At 45.3% G+C, this 23,894-nt stretch overlaps 8 protein-coding genes across 8 annotated transcripts; 2 read left to right on the top strand and 6 right to left on the bottom strand.

The window, feature by feature from the left end:
- Window positions 1–209: 209 nt before the first annotated feature.
- On the bottom strand, window positions 210–704 carry GLAREA_01318 (uncharacterized protein; the record flags this gene model as incomplete). Its single annotated transcript, XM_008088534.1, has 3 exons — window positions 210–374; window positions 465–514; window positions 572–704. The coding sequence occupies 3 exons, from the start codon at window positions 702–704 to the stop codon at window positions 210–212; spliced, it is 348 nt and encodes a 115-aa protein (XP_008086725.1).
- A 693-nt stretch (window positions 705–1,397) lies between these two features.
- On the bottom strand, window positions 1,398–3,134 carry GLAREA_01317 (UDP-Glycosyltransferase/glycogen phosphorylase; the record flags this gene model as incomplete). Its single annotated transcript, XM_008088533.1, has 3 exons — window positions 1,398–1,674; window positions 1,797–2,501; window positions 2,548–3,134. 3 exons carry the CDS (start codon window positions 3,132–3,134, stop codon window positions 1,398–1,400), a joined length of 1,569 nt encoding a protein of 522 aa, XP_008086724.1.
- A 2,194-nt stretch (window positions 3,135–5,328) lies between these two features.
- Window positions 5,329–6,690, top strand: GLAREA_01316 (DNase I-like protein; the record flags this gene model as incomplete). Its single annotated transcript, XM_008088532.1, has 2 exons — window positions 5,329–5,545; window positions 5,597–6,690. 2 exons carry the CDS (start codon window positions 5,329–5,331, stop codon window positions 6,688–6,690), a joined length of 1,311 nt encoding a protein of 436 aa, XP_008086723.1.
- A 1,051-nt stretch (window positions 6,691–7,741) lies between these two features.
- Window positions 7,742–11,367, bottom strand: GLAREA_01315 (P-loop containing nucleoside triphosphate hydrolase; the record flags this gene model as incomplete). Its single annotated transcript, XM_008088531.1, has 2 exons — window positions 7,742–11,074; window positions 11,143–11,367. The coding sequence occupies 2 exons, from the start codon at window positions 11,365–11,367 to the stop codon at window positions 7,742–7,744; spliced, it is 3,558 nt and encodes a 1,185-aa protein (XP_008086722.1).
- Window positions 11,368–12,116: 749 nt separating this feature from the next.
- GLAREA_01314 (uncharacterized protein) lies at window positions 12,117–13,612 on the bottom strand (the record flags this gene model as incomplete). The annotated part of the gene is made up of 3 exons (XM_008088530.1): window positions 12,117–12,157; window positions 12,207–13,391; window positions 13,441–13,612. The coding sequence occupies 3 exons, from the start codon at window positions 13,610–13,612 to the stop codon at window positions 12,117–12,119; spliced, it is 1,398 nt and encodes a 465-aa protein (XP_008086721.1).
- A 2,054-nt stretch (window positions 13,613–15,666) lies between these two features.
- GLAREA_01313 (high-affinity methionine permease) lies at window positions 15,667–17,629 on the bottom strand (the record flags this gene model as incomplete). The annotated part of the gene is made up of 4 exons (XM_008088529.1): window positions 15,667–16,895; window positions 16,952–17,165; window positions 17,219–17,433; window positions 17,485–17,629. 4 exons carry the CDS (start codon window positions 17,627–17,629, stop codon window positions 15,667–15,669), a joined length of 1,803 nt encoding a protein of 600 aa, XP_008086720.1.
- Window positions 17,630–18,076: 447 nt separating this feature from the next.
- On the top strand, window positions 18,077–20,466 carry GLAREA_01312 (uncharacterized protein; the record flags this gene model as incomplete). The annotated part of the gene is made up of 3 exons (XM_008088528.1): window positions 18,077–18,170; window positions 18,233–19,783; window positions 19,841–20,466. 3 exons carry the CDS (start codon window positions 18,077–18,079, stop codon window positions 20,464–20,466), a joined length of 2,271 nt encoding a protein of 756 aa, XP_008086719.1.
- Window positions 20,467–22,061: 1,595 nt separating this feature from the next.
- GLAREA_01311 (Riboflavin kinase-like protein) lies at window positions 22,062–22,963 on the bottom strand (the record flags this gene model as incomplete). The annotated part of the gene is made up of 2 exons (XM_008088527.1): window positions 22,062–22,748; window positions 22,826–22,963. The coding sequence occupies 2 exons, from the start codon at window positions 22,961–22,963 to the stop codon at window positions 22,062–22,064; spliced, it is 825 nt and encodes a 274-aa protein (XP_008086718.1).
- Between the last annotated feature and the right edge of the window lie 931 nt (window positions 22,964–23,894).

Here is a 23,894-nt window from a genome sequence, read left to right as displayed (position 1 = left end):
GCTTTTCAGTTTTCTGTATATCTAGAACTTCAATACGAGATACCACATCACATAATTTCCAACACACCTCAATTGCTATGACATGCAACATCACTTGATCATCTTCTCTTCCAATTTCCAAATCTATCAGGGTTTAATAACACCTCTCCATCCTTCGTCAAGATATCATCTAATTTGTCACAGAAACAAAACCCTCTGTCTATCATGATTCAACCAACCCCTCCACCCCTCCCCAAAAACTCCACCACAGCATCCGGGCCCTTCTCAACCTGCAACCCAAACGGGATCGCCAACCCCTTGATCCCGGGATTCGTCTCTCTCGCAATCCGCATGATCTCGGTGGATTCGGTGGGTGTCCACATACTTGCGATGAACTACGCCAATATTTATCAACAAGAAATTCTAGGAACTGGTGGAGGGAAATAGGATGAAGCTATGATGACTGAGGAAAAGGAAGGGCTTACGAGGATATCTGGGTTATGTTTTAGAAGCATGGACTGAACTTCTTCGATCCCTACAAAAATTAATTTAGACATATTTACTTATCCTGAAAATGAGAGAGAGAACTTACTCTCACAATTCGCCAGATAACTAATACTACACTCCTCTTTCTGCTCCTCGATAAACCGTCCAATCAACACCTTTGCGCGCGCAGGCACTTTATTCACGGTGCAGAGCGTGTATGTGGGTTTTTGTTGTGTCATGTTTGAAGATTGGTGGGGGAATGAGGTTTTGGTGGGTGTGAGAAAGAGTTTGGTGGGGTATGAGGTTAGGATGAAGCTTGTGAGTTGAATTTGTTTTTCTTGAAGTTGACAGTTTTGAGAGTGTTGGAGTTTTGAGGTTGAATAATATGGGTTAATTAATAAGTTAAATTTGTAAAGTTATATATGTCGTTGGAGGTTTGATGTCGAAGGATGGGGTGGGGGTGAGGTGTTGGATAGGACGTGATAGTGTTTAGGAAATGAAAACGTATGTAGAAGGATATATAAAGCAGAAGCAATTGAATGTACTTATATCTTTATACCTATATTTTCAAGGAAAGGAACACGGTGTACGTGTTGTGGAAATCCCCGAGGGAGTTGGTGACGGGACGGGATATCCACGCGGCAATGTTTCGGCTTTTGATATATGCGCCGAAAGTGCTGGCGGCGGACAAGATCAGTGATAGTATCTTTCTACTACCCTACCAAATTGAACATTACTTGGAATTATGAACAGGGTGATGTCTTTTTAGTTTTTCATGAGAATGCGTCATTTCGCGAAATTAAACCATAGATATATCGCATTTCGTCTATTGCTTATATCGTTCTGCGACGCCCCGACAACAACCACGATTTCGAAATCACCATCTTACCCAATCTCATAAATCCAAGAAATCTAACACATATAACCCACCCTCACAAACCCTCCAAAATCTCCACCACCCTCTCCGCAGCCCTTTTCCGTCCCCCATAACCTCCACACAGCGTCGCAAGTTCCTTCGCTCTCCTTCTCATGTCTTCACCCTCCTCTCCCTCTCCAAGAACCCTCATCAGCGCCCGTGAAAACTCCCACGCGTCGACTCGTGGAGCAGCGGTTCGACTGCCGTAGACGCCGATGCCGAGGTATTCGACTCGGTTGGCGAATTCGAAGGTGTCAAGCCAGCAGGGGAGGATGATTTGGGGGATACCGACGCTGAGGGGGGTTGTGAGTGAGTATTGGTGGTCTGTGGCGGTGAAAGGGGAAAGCTGGGCGGGGAAAGTGAAGGGAGGCGAGAGAAAGGGAAGGAAGAAAGCAAGAAAGGAGGGAGTATGTACCTGAGAGCTTCATGAAATGAATTCGAGCCACCATGATGGACTGAGCAGATTATATGGCCGGATTGGAGTACTGCTAGGGGATCGACGGACATCCATTCCGTGATGTTTACGCGGCTGGCTTGTATCTCGGTGCTTACTGCGTCGAGGGAAGTGGGATCGAATGTATCAGTATAGCTTTCCTTTTTTGGTTTTATTGCGGAGTCGTTCTGGCGTTTGTCTTCGTTTTTGGTCGATGGAAGTGACAATCCGCCTGATGTTTTGAGTTTCCAGAGAATCTGAATATCCTGATGACGGTCGAGGAGGACTTTTAATGCAACGGCAAATTCCTTGATCATCTCGTTGTCCATTCTGATGTGTGATCCAAGATTTATCAGAACCGTTGGGTTTCGCCCGAGCCATGCTTCTAATTCAGCATCTGCTTCAGCTACGGATGGAACTGGGAGCAGAATCGGACCACAAGGATATACATTGTCCTTGATTTGACATGGGAAGTCTGTTTCGGGAATAGACGGTACCAGATAATGGTTTTCCATTTGCCAGGTATTGAATACTGGTGGGAGCGCTGGCAGATTCTGAGATTTCCGAAATCTCATCAATTCTTTCATTTTCGGCGAGGTGAGGAGAACGAATACGATGCTTATCTTGAGATAAATATTGGCAGGTACGAGAGACCACGGAACCGGATATGGGAAGCCAGATGAGACGCTAAATGCGTTAGCAACATCGCAGTAGTTGAAGAAGGATTTAGTACGCTGGATATCTGCATAACTGACGAAAGAATGGTTGCTGTTTTCGGAGAATATCCTGAAAAGTGTTGGGACTTAGGACGACGTAGTTTCGTATAGCTGTCTTACAGGCCTCTAGTCCTATACTGAATAATGGATCGATAACAATGATATTAGGATTTATGGAGTGGATTCTTTCCAAGCACCATTCATATCCAGCCATATATTCAGATCCATCCCATGCGGTTGCAATTGCTGGTAAAGTAGTACGATAAGTTTTCAAAGCTCCGCGCACACCAGCAGGATAAGGTCCAATGTTTCCTTGTCTCCTAACTGCTTCCATAGGTGATATAATTGGCACAGCGTGAAATCTGGCAGGATCAGGATCTTCTGAGGAGGTCATCTTGTTGAGTTCCCTGATCCGGTTCTTTAGAGGTTCAAAGGACACGATATGAATATCGTATTTCCGTCGAAGTAGAAGCTCATATGCTACTGCCAAAATGACATTTGCTTGGCCGTACTCACTGCTTGTGAAGAACATAATTCTTTTCAAGCCAGGTGTTCTCCTTGGTTCCTCATTCTCAGTGGGTCCGGATGAGTGCTCTGAAGACATAATGGAAGAAAACCTGGATTTATTGATAACTGCACAGCTAGTCAATCACGTCCACAAAACATTCAATGGCTGCCGATGTGAGCTGAATTTTCTAACAGGCGTGCTTGAATTGCTGGAATGTGGTGGTTCACTTCGTACACAACATATTGCAACTCTGGACTCGGACAAGTCAAACTCGCGGGTCTATAGAAGAGTAAGTGGTTATCTCAAAATGCGATTCCGGATAAAGAGTATCAAGGAAGCTACATACCTAATTGAGTACCCCAGCTATCATTCCAAGCGACTCCACCACTCAGCAACGGCACTTAACTGCACGACATTATTCCGGTGTCGTATAAAAGAAACCAAGTCCGGGTTTTTCAGATGAGAAGCTGTGCGACGAAGATATTTAAACCAGCGGCAATGTTGCACGAATTTGTCGATCCGAAAGCTACTCCTCACTAGAAAGACATATTGAGAGGCTAACAATTCCCGGCTCCAAGGTTCTGGCGAATCCAAACGTCTCACGGCATTTGACGCTTGATCCTATCCAGACATATGATCTGCGTATGGAATGCATTTTTCATGGACACGACATGGAAAGTTCCGATACTGTCCTCGTCATGTACTGTGTTGTCAAGACTGTAGCTTCAAAACTAGTTGTGCATGTTTGGATGGAAGCTCCGTCGTTGAGTTGAAGATTGTCCCTGCCCGTACGCATGCTTACTAATTGAGCCTTGGCAGGCCCACCATTCCCGCTTCCTTTGTCTCCCTTTTCTTCTCCCAGTGTCGACGAACTCAAAATGCTATTCATCTCACGAGCTCCGGCATCATTATATTCAGTCCCATCCTATTCGGTCTCATGGTCGACAGCACTCATGACTACAGAAATTCCAACTTCCATGAGCCTCCAAAACCCTAGAGTTCAACCTGCTGCTCGATTCTTGCAAACTTCACAAATTTCACCTTGAATAACAGGCGCTTGGAATCTTCCTCATTCTTGAGGAATTGGCTAAGCTATTTGGATGCCGCAATACTCTGCTATGGCTGCTCAATCTGTGAAACAATATTTGACTATGTAGTGATGATATGTGCAATGCCACCATGCGGATATGGGCTGCGTGATAAGTCGCAGGAGCAGCGAACAAAACAATTACAGACCTTCTTCTGGAAAGTTGAGAGTCCTTGCTCAGTTATAAGAAAAAAGTCTTACTGTTCTCTGATATGGGCTTTTAACTGGTACGTTATTCCTTCGATTATTATATTTGGTTTGGATGCTTCACTACAAATGTCTTTAAAGTTTCATGAATTTCGCGCGAATAGGTTAACCCATCCAAGAAACTCTGTTAAGTCAATAGTTTTCGCCAGCATCAGCCTCTTCACGTAACCTGTTCTTTTCTTCAATGCAGTCGCCCCTGTTGTGGCTTCTGCTTCAATTCCAGCACTTCACATGCCTTGTGATAAACGTAAAGTCCCAAGTCAATTCCGGACCTCGCAGCTAGCGAACAGTCTTTTCTCATTCAAAAACTTCCAAAACAAAGTTCACTCCTTCCAAGATCAGTTAGCGTCGTGCACTTTCGAATGATTAATCCGGCAGGTATTGCTCTGGTCAAATTGCATATATGCACTTTTTGTGGCTTTGGCAATCATGTCCGAAGAGACTGTACCTACGATTACCATCGTCATAAAAACGTGTATTTCGCGATCTTACCTATGGCTCATATTGAAGGCACGACAGAACTTTGAATTTCCTCGTCGATTCCTGTTCCGGGTGCTTGGCAGGGCATAGGTCAAGGAAGATCGATCTCATCCCCCGCAAACACAACTCCTTTGGGATATATCACCGACTTTGCAGATTTCCAGATCGCCACGGTCGCTCATGGTTGGACAACAACAGTCTTAATGGGAAATATATGATCGACAAAATGACCCCATCTGGTGACAAGTACCGCTGGATGGCAGTTTTTGGCGTGCTGGAAACTTAAACAGCAACTGTGCGCGTACATTGTGTACACTTTTGCTACGCGTTCCAATCGCTTTCTTTCCATCTGACGTTGTTGTTGATAGCGAGTCAATCTCCGCAATATTATACTGGAATAGACATTTTCATAATGTACTGTCGAATATATAAGACCTCAACAGTCACCCATTGACTTCTAATAGCCAAGCCGATTGTTCTCTTCGCTAGTACCGAGTAACTGGCCTATTTTCAATCATGGTTCATCTAAATCTTGGTCTCACGGCTCTCGCCTTCGTTTCTGTCTGCTCAGCAATTGCGACAGGTGGTGATTTCAACATCTTGTCCTTCAATGTGGCAGGCTTACCCGCTATACTCAACGGCAATGAAGTTAGCGGTGATAAAGCGACCAACGCAGGCACTATTGGGAAACTATTCTCCAAGTACGACTATGATGTTATCAACATGCAAGAAGGTATGTAGACAAAAGATATTTCTCAGATTAACTTACTCACTCAACCCCCAGATTTTGCGTTCCACGCGTACATCTATGCTACGGACACCCATCCATATAGAACGCCAACATCAGGAACAGCAGCCATTGGGAGTGGGCTCAATACAGTCGCAAACTTCAATTGGTTTAGTTTCAGCCGGGAAAAGTGGGAAACCTGTTCTAATGCCTCAGGGGCAGATTGTTTGACTCCCAAAGGTTTTACCTTTATGCGAGTACAAGTTTCCGAGGGCGTCTATGTTGACATGTATAACCTTCACACGGACGCCGGAACAGAAGCTGCTGATGAGGTTGCCCGAAGCGCGAACGTTCAGCAAGTCGCTAACTATGTCGACAAATGGTCCGCGGGTAACTCTGTCATTATATTTGGCGATACCAATTCCCGTTACACACGTGCGCTTGACAATATCGCGGTCTTCCAGACTCAAAATCACCTCATCGACCCCTTCGTTCAACTACAACGTGGCGGCGTAAATCCAACCGTCGAAACACTTTGTGACAACCCCTCACGAAACAACAATTGTGAAACCGTCGACAAGGTTTTCTACAGAGGCTCCAAGCAGCTGGCACTTACCGCCACATATTTCAACTACGAAAGCACGAAGTTCTTGCAAGCCGACGGCTCCATTCTCTCCGACCACAACCCCATCACCGTCAACTTCACATGGAGTGTAGCGCCTACCCGTCGCCAGTCTCCATTCTACGGCGGTCCACACGGAACATGGTTTAACGACCTCGACTACCTCCCAACCTCACCACGAGCATCTGTCATTACGTTCCGTGGAGCATCGAGAGTAGACTCCGTAGGCGTCACTCTCACATCAGGAGCTACTTTTACGCATGGTGGAACGGGTGGTACCGCTACAAGTCTCACTCTTAACAGCGGGGAGTACTGGACGACTGCCAAACTATGTCAAGGGCAGAAGGATGGCTGGACCAGGATATTTTATATCCAAGCTACGACTAGTACTGGACGGACTTTGGCCACGGGTACGACTACGGTTGATTGTGTTACTTATGCTGCGCCGAAGGGTTGGGGGATCGTTGGGTTTTTGGGACAAGGTGGGGATGAGGTTGATCAGTTGGGTTTGCTTTATGCTCCTTATTAGAGAAATTAATAGTAGCGAGTGTATAGCTCAGTCCTGCAACTAATAGATGCTCTCAATTATGCTCTTTAATCCTTTAACATATCTGAGTCAATTGCAAGCGGGAATGTATTTTCTCTGATCGCTACGAAACTTTAGTTCGCATGAGAACTTGAATACTAAATAACCAACGAAACATAGAGATCCGGAGAAGCAACAACTAAAATCCTCTCCTAAGATATTCTTAATTGACGAAGTCTAGCAAACCACGGTTGTGCGAGCTACCATCATTCTCGATTCCAAACCCAAGGAAGAGCTCCTGCAGCACTCGAAGATTAGAACTGTACATATCCGAGTAGTATTCTTGTTATTTTCTTGAAGTAGACGGGTGAGAATCTGAACCCCTCTCTTAACAAGCTAACCCTATGCTTTCTTACAAATAGTAAGATAAACAACACGACCTCTTAACTATTCCAAGAGTCTAAGATGTAAGTTAGAGCGGGTAAGCCCTTCCAGTTCTTTTTTCATTCAAACGGAGTCTAAAGACGTGGTAATTGTCCAGAGATAATTGACAGAATATACGATATTTTGTTAACGTGATTGAAGAAACGTCGTTTTTCGACTGTGAGAAACACAAGTAGAGTAGACGGTATCTTTCTAATTTATTTCCATGGAATCAGAAACTTCTCAATTCCTGGCAATAATTGATATGATGACGATCTTTCGTCCATCTAGCAGAAGAAATATCCTCTTTCGGCTACTATAGGTACAGATCAGGGTGTTTAAGTACTTGTCACACACGGAGGCTACGAGCTTCTTGACTGTTGAGAACAATTGACGAAATAACGATATTTCGTTAATCTCGAGGAAGAAATATCCTCTTTTGAATTTTGTAGGGTATGATTCAGGTTGGATGAATACTTTCCTAATTGATCTCCAGTGGAGTCAGTCTCAAAAGGGCTTAATTTCCCAGAAGATTTGACGCAACATACGATATTTCGTCAACCAAATTGAAGTAACTATCGTCTTTCATATGCCAGTCCATAAAACCATCAGCACGTCACCGGCGAAAGAATTAACCCTTCAAAATCCCAGCACACTCCAAAATCAACTCCTGTTTCGCCAACGGCATCTTCCGTACTCTCCCTAATGCCAGTCGTCCCTCTCGATTATTGCCTGGCAAAGATAGTAATCTGGCAAGTTCCTGCTCCTCTGGATACAGCAATGAAATTCTCGTTGCCCTGGGAGTAGATTTCCAGCGCTTCATAAACTTGGCGTCTGGTTCGTCCCTTTGCTCTGGTGTGCTTGTAACTATAGTGTCGTCTTCGCTGCTTGTTATGTACTTCCTCCAGGGCGAGATTTCGGATTCGCTGTCGTGGTATACAATTTTCTTCTCCTGTCGTGTAGAAGCGACGGGGGTGGAGGCAGAAGTTGGCGGGGGAGACTTTTGTTTGAGGCTTAGACGTTTGAGACGGCTCTTGAGAGATTCTTCGATTCGCGGCTCTTTGTGGATGACTTGTACAGTGTATTCTGAATAAGCCCTTGTCCCTTTCATTTTATTTTCAATGGCACATGCCTTCTCTGTGATCTTGTCTAGTTTTTCTTTTTGCTGTGTTGGATCTGGCTTCCATACTTGCCGCTTCCAGGCGCGAGATATTAGCTCATTAAGTACAGCAGCGGCAGAAACAGACATGACTCCTGTATCGCCCATGCGGCGGTTATCGGACGCCACACTGATAGTCGTGGATATAGAACACTGTTTTTCCAGAAGATCAATGATGAGATCGAAGAATGAGTCTACTAGCCCATACTGGTACAGCTCCTCAAAGTCGTCCTCGTTGTATCGTGAGATAGTGAAGGCCGTGTGTAAGGTATAATCCCAAATACTATATCGAATCAGCTCGTCTGTAGTCACTTCTCGCCATCTTTGATTCCAATGTCGTTGTATTGCCTGATCAGGCGAAATTGTGGCATACAGAGCTGACCAGCACCCAAGAATGTTCTGGGAAATTGTCGATCGAAGAGGTGCCATACTTTTGTCCAGATAAAGTAAAAGTAAGTCTGTAGCAATGGAAACATCAATAGGATTCATCTGAGGGGTTGCTGAGGGGCTGACAGCTCCATAATCTAATATCTCTTGTTCTTCGTCGGATTCCTCCTTTCTAAAGGGGTCCCGATACAGCACAAAGAGGGCTTGGAGGTGGCTTGACGGGCACTGGCTTGCGGCAAAGAACATAAAAGACACCGGGAAGGCCATACCGAGCCGATCGATATAATTCGCTGTCGCTGCTTCTATAGTCGATAAATCTAGGGCATCCGTCTTCCTAAATTCAGCCCAGTGATGGTACATTGTCCTTCGTACATGTGGCAAATACTTGGTAGCAAATTCCATTTCGTATGTGTCAAAGTATCTCTCGTAACTCATAATGCGGAGTAAACTTTCTATAGTAGAAGTTCTCTCACCACTATTGCATGACGATCCGGCAGTCACTTTCATCTCCCACAGAGCTGAGCTAAAAAGAGCCAGATTGACGTCGAATTTAGTTTCAGAAGTCAGAGATACTAAATCGGTCCAGATATTTTCTCCTTGTAAGAATTCGATAGCAGTTCGATGAAGGAACCCGATAGATTTCCTCGCCTTACCAGCTCCCCGCAGACATCGTCGATCATGGACTTCTATGAGCCCACAACATCGACTTCGCAGTCGTCCTTCGATCACTTCGCACCGCCATTCAGCGTCCTTTTCAGTAATTTGCTTTATTGGAACCGATAAAGCTCGTGTGTAGTCGTCTTCTTCTGCAAATGATAATTGGAGTACTGTCAGGGGAAAGTCACCATGCGTTTTTATACTACGCAGGACCATTTGTAGTAACTTAGATCCTTGTTGTCGATGGTGGGAACTCATGGATCCCAGCATATGTCCATATAGCTTTTCGAGTGTTGGGGGAAGTTCGTCCAACTTCCTCTGAAGTTCCGCAGAATTGTCGTAATCCTGAAGCCCCGAACGGAGATTCCTCACTACAAGCACGACCCAGAGGACAACACCTGCGGCTTTCTTAGTAATGCCGTCAACGAGTCTGCTGGTACAACCTGTTTCAGCAGCCTCCAGTCGCAACATGAGAGGATTTTGGGCCAATTCGTCGTAAACGTAATGTCTGATATCTTGCTGTGTCAGATCTTGAAGACGAAGTGTCGAGCAGTTAGAAAAGGCTTGAAAACAAGCAGGTATCGGACGACTCGACAGAAGGATCTTGACAGACTCGGAGGCGGTGGCCTGTTGGAATAATTCAGCGATCTCGTTATGATCGCCTAGGTATTCATCCACACCATCGATAAGATAGCAGATCTTTAATCCCTTAGGTACAGAGGCAATGAGGTTCAAAAAGGCTCTTTTCAATTCCGAAAACGAAAGACTAATCTGGGTATCGTGTTGACATGCAATGATTGTGCGGTAAGCTTCAGGAAATAATGTTGGTACCAATTGCGGTTGTTGTGTAAGCACGTCAAGTAGTAAAGACCGCAGGAGTCCTTCCTGAGACTTTTGCATGGTACTTCCCGCATACCAGAAAAAGAATGATCCGGTAATGAGCTTGGATGGGCCAGCCCAATGATTCAAAGCAGCTCTTGTCTTTTTGTTTTCTTCGATGTATTTCATGAGCGTACTCTTCCCACTACCCGCCTTACCGTTTATCCAATAACAGCCCTTACCTTGCCTCAGCCAGTTATCGAGACTGTCCCACGGCGTATCAAGGGAGCTAGGCTTTTTGAATATCCATTCGAATGTGTGAGTATGAGGCATAGGAATTGCAGCACGTCTGTCTGAAATGCTCTGAAAATGAAGAGCGTCCAAGATTCTCTGAGTAAAATCTGTGAATTCTCGAGTTTCGATACTGGAGTGCGGCTTTGTAGAGACATCAGCTGCAGTAGCTTGCTTGAAAGTTGTTGCAACGCGCTGGTCGGTTGATGGGTTAGACTCGAATATTGACGTTGAAGAACCTGTAATAGTTCGAGAATCGCCACCTCTAGTTGTCAATATTGCTGCAATGGTCTCTGCATGGCGTTTATTTAACTTATTATTCTGATCGTTGATTGCAGACTGCAAGGTTCCTAGGCTGATAGTCACGGCTTCCACAATTTCGCCATTGCTTCGGGACAACTTGTCCAGCTTTTTGTCTTGCAGCGTATGCTGAGAATTTATGACCAGAAGCAGTCTAAGAGTTAACTGGCTTCTATAGTCATTGAGTCTTTGTGACAGAGTTGCGATTTGCTGACTGGTCCAAACAGTTTTAATAGCGGCTCTGATACTTGTCCAAGTATCTTTTTTGTCGCCTGTTATTGTGACTTTGGTTAAGCATTCGACGAGCTCTTGAGCAATCTCATTACATCGGATAGCGAGCGATTGGAGGTCCTAAACGTCATTGTCAGACTATACTATGATTCAGGTTTCGAATGCCACTTCAAGCCTTGATAACTGACCAGAGCTTCTTGAGATAAGGTCGCACTACTTTTCACATCGACCTTCAGTTGTCTCTTCAAGCTCGAGTTTATCCCCTTGATATCATTTGTAATGGTTGACAAATGCTGTACGTTCACAGAAGAGCCTAAATCCGCAATTTCTTTCGTTTGGGAGACAATTTTCGATCCGTAGTCAATAAATTGAGCGATGGCAGCTGCAAGACTCAGGGCGGAAAGAGGATCCATACCAGTGATGGAGCAGTAAGAAGTTGGAATATATATGTAACTTGGCGCAGGTCGTTTCCGTAAAAATGGCCCCCACCGCTGCCTGACATAAGATGCAAGCTGGCAGCCATGTTTCTATCCAATCGAGTACCGTTGCCACCGAAAAGCATGCAACCCAAAAGGAGTCTTGGCGAGGCAGACACGAAGGAAATTTGTTAGTTTTGAGATAGAATAAAGGATATGGATTATGGCCTGAAGATGATGGACGAACGACAATGCTGGAAAGGCGAATTAAGGTGGTCATTTATATTGAGATGTTCAACTGGAAACTCGGGACGAAAAGAGGGAAGCGGGCTCGATATGGTCATGTGATTATGTTAATTATTCACGTGCAATGATACTAATGGTAAGAGACATCTCACCACTATATTATAAAGCCTAGGATGACGCAAAGACTTCCTGTTAATCTGTTAACTCTTAATGCTACGTTTCCATTGAGTTTTGTTGTTTCCGAGAGCAGCCGGTTTTGCAGATGAAAAAATACGGCGGGTCTGCCAGTGTATACATGTAGTAACGCGTTCAAAGTCGAAAGTATGGGATATGAAAATATGAGCTCTTGAAACAGTGATAATTCGGGGATTCGCCTGCACCCTGGCTTAAAGTTATAGATTTATTTCATTATTATGTACTGTTTCGCTGTTCTATTTCTGGCATTTCGCTTATTTACTGGCAATATCGATCAGACACCAACTGTAAGCATCACTCCAAGATCAAGTCGAGTTGGAATTATCTGCACAGCTGAAAGCACCACCTAGCACCGTATTAGCAACAGGTCACCTCAGTTGGAACAACAAACTTACCAATTTGCCCACTTGCGTAAGCGCTAATGATAGATTGAACAACACCATAAGTTCCACCAACACAAATAAACAAACCCAAGACAGGCAAAAACCAGTGAGCCCAGTACTTAGCTTTCTGTACCATAGTTCCGCTTTTATAATGGCCATGATCATGGATCCAGAGAGCTCCTGGAAGCATAATAGCAATTGGCGCGAAACAAAGACTTCCAGTCAATGCGATAAGATAGTTGAAGATTGGAATCGCCTCAGCGAGGATGAATGCGAGAGCTGCGAGACCGAAGGTACAGCCAAGCCAGACGCCCCAATGAACCACAGTGTTTTGCTGTAGGTGACGAGTCTTTCGGAGAATGCGGACGAAGAGGTATTTGGACGCTACGTGTAGATAGAGTGTTGCTGAAACAAGTAGACCGATAAGACCAATACCGTATGCGATTTTCTTGATGGTAGGTCCCGCGGAACCGAGAGAGGGTGAGGCAACCCATTTCCCACACCATTTGTACACAACGAGAGCCAAACTCAGGTATGCTGCCGTGACGAAGCCCATGCATGTGAAAAGAGCCTTTCTGTAATCCTTAGGCTGGCGCATCTCTGAGATGACGGGAAGAAAAGCAGATGTTCCTGCTGAAGAGACGAAGATGGTTGCCGTTGCTGTAATACCTGCCACAAACGTTGGGTATGCAATGACGTGATAACCGAAGTCGTAGTCTCCAGTTTGAGGTGCTGCTGCTGGACGGTCAAGAGTTGTAACTGCGATGACAACAATGAAGACGGCGATGAAGATACTTGCGAATCCGACCCATGTCAACCAGCCGATTGTGTGAAACTTGCGGACTGAAGCTGTTGCCGCGACGAAGACCGTAGCAATCAATCCCCACCACACACTGCATGCGGCGTGTGTGGAGAGGGCGTTGATGCCGATTGAAACCCCAAGAATGCCAGATCCAGTACATAGAACATATGCAGCGAGGAAGAGGACTCCAACGATCTCTTTGAGTACAGGACCACCTAACACCCCTGCCATATCTGCGATGGAATGGGTTCCAAGATGTCTGTTACGGAAGTCACCTTGAATGACTGCAGTATAAGTGTTCAACAGGCCCCATCCGATGACTGAAAGTGCTCCACCAAGTGCTCCTAACTCGTACATGGCTGAAGGTATGCTGAGAACACCGGTCGCAAAAATGACTGTACATCTGTTAGCAAGGCGATTTAATGCAGTCTCGAAATAACTTACTCTTCAGGAAGATCACAGTTGCTCGCGGCCATGAAACAGTCCGGAAATCGACTCCATCCGCAGTCTTCTTGAAAACCTCATGGTCTTCAACATCACCCACTTGGGTATCAATCACCCCAGTGCCGCCAACTGGCCTCTTCTCCTCATCTGAGCTGTGATGCTTTTCCGACATACTGCTCATTGTCGTCGATTTCTTGATGAGTTTTCGAGATGATCGACACTGCAACAGAAACCGAAATAACAAAACGAGGATACAGTTACTCCTTAAATCAAGCGAGACTTACTAAAAACCACTGTATAGATAAGGTATCACTCAACAGCGGTACATCTGATCCGAAAAACCCTGGGGTTCCATAACTGCACAGCCAGTATGGCAACAGTCAAGGCTTACGACATGCCAAAGATAAGGTCTCATCCTGATTGTCGAATTGCATCTGCTCAAAGCCAAAAGAGACCAGGATAAATTTGGGGACAGGCACCAGAAGCACTCAACGACTATCTGATAAAGTACTAGAAACTATATTGATGACCTCAGAGTACGCCATTTAATGCAAGGAACGCTTATCGAGTTGCTTTATCGCAGGGCGTAGGCCCAGAGTTGTGCGACAGCTTGAGGTTAAGAACTTATCTTGGTATTGATAACTTGATAGACAATTTGTTGCCCGTCTCAGAAAGACGGAGATCCGATGAGGTAGCTCGAGAGTGGGTTCAACGGTATATCTGGTCGGCTTGTGGTCGCTACTTGGAACAAGTCCCGAAAGTGGGGAAACATAGAAGCAGTTTGACCTTCCTCTGGATCGTAAGAGTGATAATCTGACAAAACATGAAAACAATACAGGCTCGATGGGAAATCTGCTCTATGCTATGCCTGGCGATAGCTGTGTTGGTATGGCTTCGAGCAATCTTGATGCCCGAAAAGCCCGTATGGTGGGTTAAATCTCGACATAACCCTAGTGTTTTCCATGATATTGTTCAGTCGTTAACCCTTCCCACCTAAGTTCGTTTGTTCCGAGACACTCAAAAAGGACCTGGAGATTTGCAGACATCCGCGATCTGGTTCCAAGAGAGGGTCCGATAATGTTGATTTTGGCAAGATAGAGCGATAACCATCATGAGATGTAGTAGAGGATAGGCTTTTGGTCATATGGCCTAACAAGACATAGCCAAGTGAAAGCCATTAGGGGACAAAGACCGTTTGCTATTTCTAGATGGCATCATTGAAGGTATACGTTCTTCCACGCAACGCGCGCTGGAAAGTTGTGCGGGCGGTGGGATATCATGCTCGTCATATGCTAACAAGATGTAAGAACGAGTCGAAATAAGCAACCGACGTAGATATAGAAAAGGGCGTATATTGATCATGAACAGATACTCGTTGTAGGGCCGAAAAATAAGTCAAGGAGAAGGCGACCAGATGGAAATAGAGTTCGGAAAACGTGACCCTCGATGGTCCGTGCGCAATTACTTCAATTTGCGAGAAGCGAGAGCCAAGTCGATCTACGCCAACTTCATCAGTTCATCCCATCTGTCCCGTTTGTACGGAGTAAACCTTCTGGAAGACAGTCCGACCCACAGCATAAGCCGCGTTGCTTTGAGAGAATGAGAATGAGGCTGTCTAGTGTAACATCAACCAGGCTGCGGCCGTGTGGGGAGAAATCTCAAAAATGACGCATCTCATGATTGGTCGGTGAGTGGAAAGATACTTCTTGGAGTCTTGGACTCATGCACCATGTGAGAGGAGTGTTCAGCTCGGGAACATCTCATTTCCCGATTGAATATTGATGCGAAGAGCATAAGAGGTCACCGGATATTTCACGAAATCGGACCAACATTAGCGGTGGTGGCTATGAGCTCTACCAATATTGTCAGCGACTCCTATAGCTATGCCTGCTCGGTTCGCTCCAAGACTGGCAGATCAGATGAAGATGGCTGATGAAATCAATCTTTTGCCGTTCATCATGGTGTTACCGTGTTACCAGTTCGTCTCGCAGTCAAATCTTGGCCTTTCGAAATCCAAATCTGGCTGTTGCTCGCCTGACACCCCTGACATGTGGCTCTGAGCTCTCAACAAGCTGACTGGATAGCGTGTTCGAGCCATCCAGGCGTGAAGCAAAGGTCGAGATCACGAAAACTTTCAGAAAATCGGATTCTATAGTTGGATATCTCAAATTACAGTCTTGGGTAACTACATCGCTAAAACAAACCAATACAATTGCGTCTACCAAATCAAGACATCTCATTATCATAATCGATACTCGCACCAGAAGAAGGAATCCGCACATGCCACTCATGGCGAATGATTTCGGCCTTTTGAATGAACTGTCCTTCGACTTTGTTGTCTGGCACCACCAGAGCAAGACGTGTCACAACAAGGTCCTTCATCTTTCGATACATCACGAGATGTAAGCCTCCGTACCACATCAAACCCCACGTTAAAGTCGACAACCCAATTGTAGGAATGACGAACCACTGTATGTGGGAGTTTTGGTACGAATATGGCGAGTTATCTGCCGGCTTTACGAAAGAGGCCACCAGGAGAAATCCACAAGTGACGCAGTAGATCACTGCGTGCAGTGGGTCTATCCAGAACCTAATGTTGGCGTCCTCCTTCCAATTTCGACTTGGGCTTAGTTTCAGATATAACAGTCCACCAGAGCAAAAGAATCCCATTAAAATGATGATGGTGTACGAATACAGGCCCACAAGTGCCGAATATGCAGTACCGGTATCCATCATCGAAGTGATAGCAATCAGAAAAACGGAGGTAAACCAATGTAGTCCAAGGGCGGCCATTGGGGTTTGCTCCAAATGCTCATTGTCAAGTGCCCTCGAGGGAAAGAACCTTTCTTTGAGGCGAGCGAAAGAAGTGGTATGACCAGTCGCGAAGAAAAGCGAGAATGGCAGGATGCCTTCTTTAGCAATCTCCTGTTTCACACGAGCTGCTGTGAAAGTCATGACGACTATGTTGCCGAATATGGAGAAAGCTATCATCGCAGACATGACTCTTTTAGCTGTTTCATTGCCGAATACCTGGTCGAAGAACACCGTCGCCATGTCCTGTGCTGACGCTATATCCGGAGTGTCCTTCGATACTGCGCAGAAATAGCTGATGTTCATCAGGACAAACAACGACGTGGTTGCAAGCATGGCAAGTAAAGTGTACTTGGGAAACACCTTTCTCGGCCTCGAAACCTCGCTTAAAACATAGAATGGCTGCTCGAAGCCAGAGTACGTATACACAATGAACAGAAACGAGTCAGTATAGCTAGCAAGGTCGCGTTTGTCGGTCTTGAAAGCGACATTCGGTGCAAGGCTATCAGCAGCATCGACCGCTGGTCCACCAAGTTTGTGGCCAGCTCCTTTGATAAAGCCGAGGACAATCATGGTGAGGAGAATCAATACCTTTACAACAGCAAATCCGTTGTTGAGAAGAATTCCACCTCTGCGGGAGAAAACTGTTGAAATGTTAACAATGTTGCAGCAATTAGATCAGTGAGAATGCCGGACATACTGTGCACTCCTATGGCTAGCGTCAAAGCAGCAATCGCGATTCCGATCACGACAGCTTTTGAGGGGTCAGGCACTCCAGCGGCTTCCATGATGAAAGTTCCAAAGGCAATAGCATTGCCAGACAGGTTCCCCAAGAGAATGAACACAATTCCGTACATGCAGGTCACCAGAAATTTCGGTCGTCCAGTGGTTGGGTTTGTATAGATGAACTCGAGCTTCTCGCCGTCAGCGAATGTCACCGCTTCTACGCTCGATCGCTAACACTCACATAATTCTTTTCTCCTCCACTTCTCGGAACGCTAGTTCGCTCGAAAATCCCTGGCATCACCTGAACGACGCGGATAGGGAGCGAAAGGCCCAACTCCAGCCAGACCAGCAATCCACAAGTTCCTACGATGCCACCAAGAAACCAAAGTAACATCGACGCTCCGACGCTACCAGTTCCATTGTAGACTTTGATAGGAGACACAAATATTCCGGATCCTATGCTGCGTTAGTAGATGAACTCTTGTTCGTCGACACTATGACGATTACCAATAGTGCGGTTCAAAATGAGAGCAACGACTGTAAATCTCCCAAGTCGCTGGTTGGTGGTGGGTGCTTCATCAATACGTTGATGGTCCTCATCTAGATCCTCGACGGCTCGGTTCCAATCATCTTCATCAAAATCAGCAGCCATTGCGTCTTGTTTTGGGGCAAAAGTTTGCAGCAATTGCGGGATTTGGGATCGCCTTACACCGAACACTTGGGGCTTTCGCTCACTATTATACACGATCGCTATTCAGGTCACTTTAAACTCTCCTTCTGCCTTGCCAGGAAGCCCACAGTTCTTGCAGCACCATAACGACTTGGCGTTGTGATTCATTGTCTGAAATGACCTGACTGACCCGTCTGCGATACGCTATCGAGCGGCTGAGTGGCTGGGCACAGCCGAAATATTGACAGTGAGGCTGTCGTGACCACCTGCCGTAGTGGACACCACCTAAATGGGGGACACCGCTGACCAAATGTGCTTTCCAGGCAACCGTACTGATAGCTCTTGCTAAATACAACTGCTCTTCGCACCTTCGACAACAACCCCTACACCTGTGAATTGCGATGTGGCAGAGAGTGCCGTCCCTGAGCGATGTCGTTTGGCTTTTCTCCTGCTGATATTTTGACTGGAATAAGGACCTGTAGATGGCTATGGAGTAACTGCTTTGATAAAAACAATGCTGCTGGTATGCCTGATCTTACCCCTCATTCCAAGCTTGGATGTGATGCTAACCCGTGGCCGTGATAGATGAGCGATACAAGCAATTCGGCAACGATGTTAAATTGCTTGAAACCCGTCTTGAACAACTCCAGACGGCATTTGAAGCTGCTCTCAATAGATATGAACAACCTAATCTAGATGCAAGAGATCTTCGAGACGACCTACGAGATGTAGTAGGCGATTTCCAAAAAACAATCAACCAGTCGGTTGAAATTCTTACCAAAAATGTCAATCTTCGAAGAAACCGCGCAGGTTTTATTGACAACATCATTTGGGCTGCAAGTTCGCAGGAGAAAGTTGACGCCTTGGGACGCAGAATACAGTTCCATACCCAGAAGATCTATCTGGTGATGGAGCCGGTCACACTAGGACTTCTCACAACTATCGATGGCAAGGTGGATGAAATTTTGGACTTGATGCGTACTCATTTTGCAATTGAGTCTCCCCTTCCACCATTACCACCATGGCTTGATGCGCGTCTTCAAGAGACTGTTCTCGAAAACCCACCTGATGGATTCATCGACGTAACCCGTATTCCGTTGAAAGAGGGATTTGATGCTTTATATTCTCATTTCAGAGAAAGTACTTACGCTTTCCGTGACCCCGAAACTGCGGATCAAACAGTCGAGCAATATCTAAACCTACTTAAATCACAATGGTTACTGGAGGCCCTGAGAAGTGGTGTGCCTTATCAGAGTGCGCGTCCAGGATCGCTCTATCCTCGAACCATGGCCCAACTCGAGAAACGTATCAAAGATCAGTATCGACGTAAAGATATCATAAGGTTTTCTGACATGGATCTTCAACAAGTTAATCCGACAGCTTTTCTCATTTGGCCGCCAGAAGAGGTTATTCAAAATAAATTTATGACGGATCCCAATGTGGGAGAAGAGGAAATATTGAAATTATCGGTGCCCAATTATCTCGGCGCTGTTGGAAAAGACAACTTGGTTGTATTTCGAACCGGGCCAATCACTCTTAGGATTGTTCGGAGTGTTATTGGAGATCGATCCGGAACTCCTTATTACGAAAGCGAGAGATTCAATATCCATATTGATAGGTTTATTCCTTTCTATGCAATATCGCAAAATACCCCAAGCAGTGGCCAGCGACGAGTGTCCGGCGCAATGGCTAGTGTTGGAATTCATCGCGGTAACGAAACCGGAGAAACATCGTATGATATCAAAGAAGAGAAGGATATGTTAGATTTCCAGAGGACTGTCACAGGATACCAGGTCGTTTTCGATAAGAATCCGGCATGGGCACTCAATCATTCTCCGAAATTATTAAGAGGACAAGGGAAAGTTCAGTTATGGCATTGGAAGCCATTGACGCAAGACAGTTCAGCGAGACGAGAGTCATTAATCTCATCATCTTCGTCTGGCGATTCTCAGGCGACAAATATGACGCGGACTTCTGCTGCAGTCGAGATGGTACTGAAGGGGCGGGATCGCTCGCGGATATCAGTTCATGAGCGTTCCGATAACGAATCTACGATAGGTGCCAGTACACCTCCACTCCCGGTCATTATAGTGTATTGTCGGGTTGGGGGTGAATATAGCTTCTATCACATAGAACGTAAGTTGCATAGCTCTAGATCACAGCAAACTCGGCATCACTAACTTTGGATTGTAGTTGGTTTTGGAATGCAAATCATACCAACCGCCTGCGACTGTAACAAGAAAGCCAAAACTTGCCGTAGAATCGTGATCGAGAAGCGTAAACCAAAGGGCTCCGATATTCCCTTCCAGGTGCGCCGAATGACTTCGGAACTGAGTCAATGGAACCTCTCTATTTTCGCCTATCCTCGACATCCGCGTTTTGACGACCGGAAACAAGTACAGTCCCTCGATTGCAGGTTCCTTAACCTTGACTTTGACTCAGTTGCGGATCGCGAGGAATTCACCCGCAAGTTCAACAAAGCACTCGAGCTGCGTGACACAGCAGAGAAGGAATTCCGTAAAATCTGCAACCGAACTTCGTATCTGAGCGAAAGATTAATAGAGACGGAGCCCAAAGATAAAGAACGACGAGGAAGCACGCTCTCAAAATTGGCTAGAGCAAGTACGGGCTCTAGCTTCAGAAATAGTATATCGTCGGGTAGTAGCTCCACTAGTAGTGAGACTATCAAGGGGCCTTCGATTCCGAGAAAGCCGGTTGCGCCAGTGGAACTTCCTGCTGTCTCGCTGATGAGGTTGAGGCCCATTTCGACGTTTTCGAGTTTGAATATGGATGGGATTACGGAGAAGAGATATGAGTGAGGATTATATGTGTCTAAATGGACGAAACAAGAGTCATGATCGAGTTAGGGGATATACCACGAACGACTTAGGATGCTGAAGTTAACTTGCCTTACCGATATACAGTTTAAAGCGAGGCAAATAAGCGGGACCGGCAGCTGTTGATATATGGTGGAAGGTCCATAGCGCTTAATGGTGTGTTTCTGTTGGTGCAGACGACCGGAAAAGAGACTTTCCACAGCATACTTGCCGCATTTTTAAGAATGCAGAATAAGAGGCACAGTAAGATTCTTCAAACACACACAGCGCGACGAAGTTCCAACACGGAACCAATTTTGAGAAACTCACATTACGATTGTACGATACACGAATGGGCGGTTATTCTTGTTTGCGATTTTGGGTGATACCCAGCGGGCGTTCAGATGGTGTTGTCTTATTTTAGCTTGCTAGCGTCTGTGTAGATTTTTAGGGCGGTGGGTGTGTAGGTATAGGTAGTTTGTAGTTTTAATTTGAGATTTACATACGGTTATAAATTTTCTCCAACTTGTTAGGTCTGAATGCGTGTGAGAAGTGTCTATAAATGGCTATGTGGGGTTTCTTTTTAGATTTACCATTATACTTGCTTGTGAAGGGGGGAAAAGGTGATGTGAAGTGTAAAGAATAGTTCTTCTTTCCCTTGGCGAGAATTTTAGATGTTCTTTCTTATACGCTCACATTTGGTTCGAGCACTCCTTAGTATTGAGATTTTCTCCGGAAAGATTACTGAGCTAGCTCCGCTCTATAGCGTGCTGGATTTAATCATCATAAGAAATACTATATTCAGAGTTAGCCTCTCGAAAAGTGCACGCCTGCTGGTTTGTAACGATATTGGTATCTCTGTCTTATAGTTCATTTTGATAGGTCTAAATATTATGTCGAGACTCGCCGTCTGTTCAGATGTGCGATAAAGAAACTGGCGATTAAGAGAAAAGATTTTTTTCGAGGTACTAGGGAATATATTTTATCAGGTCTGGGATGTGATATCCCCATAGCGGCTAACAAAATATCTAGCAAATTATGTTTTGAATCTTGATTGGGAGTCTGAATGTCCGCACTTCTGGGGGAACTTATATTTATTTGGATTCTTGGGTTTTTCTTGGATTTTGTTTGGGGTGGGGGGAGTTGATTGGTTTCTTTTGGCGTGCTGTTGATATGTTGAAAGGGATGTGTGGAGAGTGTGGATGGTAGAGGTGGGATTGAGTTGTTTTAGAAGGGCTGGCTATTTATTTAAAGAAGAGGTCCTAGATAAGACTCTTGATTTCGATAGATTTGAAGGAGGTTTTGGTTTTAATAAGACAGTATAAATAATGTGCGAGGGATAGCCTTTTAGGAAATGAGAGGAAATTCTTCAAGAATACTAGTGATTGTACATTGGGAGCCCCTTGACTGATTCAATCATAAATTTCGTTGCATTATCTCTATATCTGCGATCTACTATATCTCTTCGCATAACTCCATTATCAACGCCTTCGAATCCCAGCCAGTTCGCTCTAGATCCAGTCTACAATTTCAATCGCAACACCACCAACTCTATGTCCCAAATTATCCACTCCCACCCTCTTCCATCGTACCTCTATTCAAATCTTAGCTTCATTCTCTTTCTCCTTCTCCTTACCCGCCTTTTCAATCGCTTCCTTCTTCCTCGCCCTCTCCTCCGCCTCCCTCGTTTTCTCTTCAAATAGCTCTTGACTATACCCTTCTCCTAGTAACCACGACTCTTCCTTCCCCACCCCCCAATTCTCCCGCGCCAAACTCTTCAACGCCACATCCACGTCCGTATTGATATCATTCTTTAGACTCTCCACATCTATATAATTAAGCTCCTTGCGTATGTATCCTAGTATACTAACGCGCATGTAGTCCCCGTAAAAGTCTTCCTGGAAGTCGTTCATGATGAAGACTTCGGCGGATCGCTCTTTGTTGCCGTAGAATGGGTTGAAGCCAATGGACATGACCATAGGGTAGATGCGCCAGTTTGAAGAGCTTGGAGGGGGCGTTTTGAGGTCGGAGAGCGGGAATATGGCATGGTCTTTGGATTTGCGGTCGGGAGAGTGCTGGGGTTGGATCTTGGGGGGCGTCTGGAGGTCGGGATGGGTGTCGTGGAGGCGGAGGCTGACCCAGCCGAAATGAACGCCGTCTATGGGGTCTTTGGTTGGTGATGTGCCTTTCATTGTTTCGATGCTGGACGCGTTGGTGTTTTCTAACCCATCTTCATTTAACCATGGTACGCCTTCTACTGTTATATTCGCTGTAGGAAAGCCTAGCTGGAATCGTGAATAAGTCAGCGACATTGGTCTAGAAATTCAAATTGAAGTTGGGTAGAATAGATCGGCGCGCAAACATCTTTGGAACCTCTTTTAAATCCATGTTCAACTACTCCTTCCATGCGCCGTGGGTATTCTGGTTTTGGTCCTTCATCTGCGCCTACTACGGAAGGTCTGTGACTCCGTATCTCAGCACTCTCTGTCGCGGATGGCATGTTGGTGGTTTAATTATTAGGATGTGATGGAAGAAAGATACCGAGATTAAAAAGCGCAAAGTCTATAATCCTCAAAGGACTTGCAATGTTCAATGGCGGAGTGAGGTTCGGTTGTTGATATCAATATTGGTCAGCGAGGCTGCGGAACTTTTTGGATAAGACGGCTTGATTGTCCCGATGACGGAAGAGGAAGCTGCCCCACCTTTGTTGAATAGGGAGAATTTGAAGCTATGAACACATATTTCAGCGATGTTTTATATAATAAAGTAATATGATTGAAAGTGCCTCTTTTATTTTTCAACTCTTCTTAAACATCGACGCGTGCCCGGAGTATCTTCCCCCGTTTCTTTCATACGCGAGTTTAGCCAGCATGTGCTATACTAAGAAAACACTCTAGAAACGGGATAAAGTATATATGAGGTTGAAAATATACTGAAAAAAGAAGGATGAGGTTAGAATACTTAGGTACTTGTTTTGTATGATTGAACTTGTGAAAATTTGAATGAGAATCGAACCTGGCAAGAGGATGATAAAATTATTGCTGTAGTATTGGGTTAACACTGTAAACGAACGATTAAATATATTGGTTTGGTTATGAAACACTATAAACACATTCAATCTTGACTCGCTTGCAGAGAATTCGAGAAGGTGCAATGTTCCTAAGATGTCAAGAGAACCAGAAATAATGTGTGAAGGTAAGTGATTGAACAATAGGTGAAGTGTGGTCTCGAACGGTCTATTCTACGGGGAGCTACCCCGCCATGCGTGCACTACCCGACAATACCGAGGAATATCCGAGGCGCGGAAGCGGACTGCAGTTGTTTGTCTGTGAGTCCTTCAAACGGGTTAATTGAGGAAGACTTAGAATGTAATGCTTATAATTTACTAAAGAGGCTAAAGTACGCCAGAAATAAGCTGACGGTGTTTATAA

The sequence above is a fragment of the Glarea lozoyensis genome (assembly GCF_000409485.1).
Source record: "Glarea lozoyensis ATCC 20868 chromosome Unknown GLAREA7, whole genome shotgun sequence".
In the NCBI taxonomy this organism is placed as follows: domain Eukaryota; kingdom Fungi; phylum Ascomycota; class Leotiomycetes; order Helotiales; family Helotiaceae; genus Glarea; species Glarea lozoyensis.
This window is presented reverse-complemented; position numbering and strand designations above follow the sequence as displayed.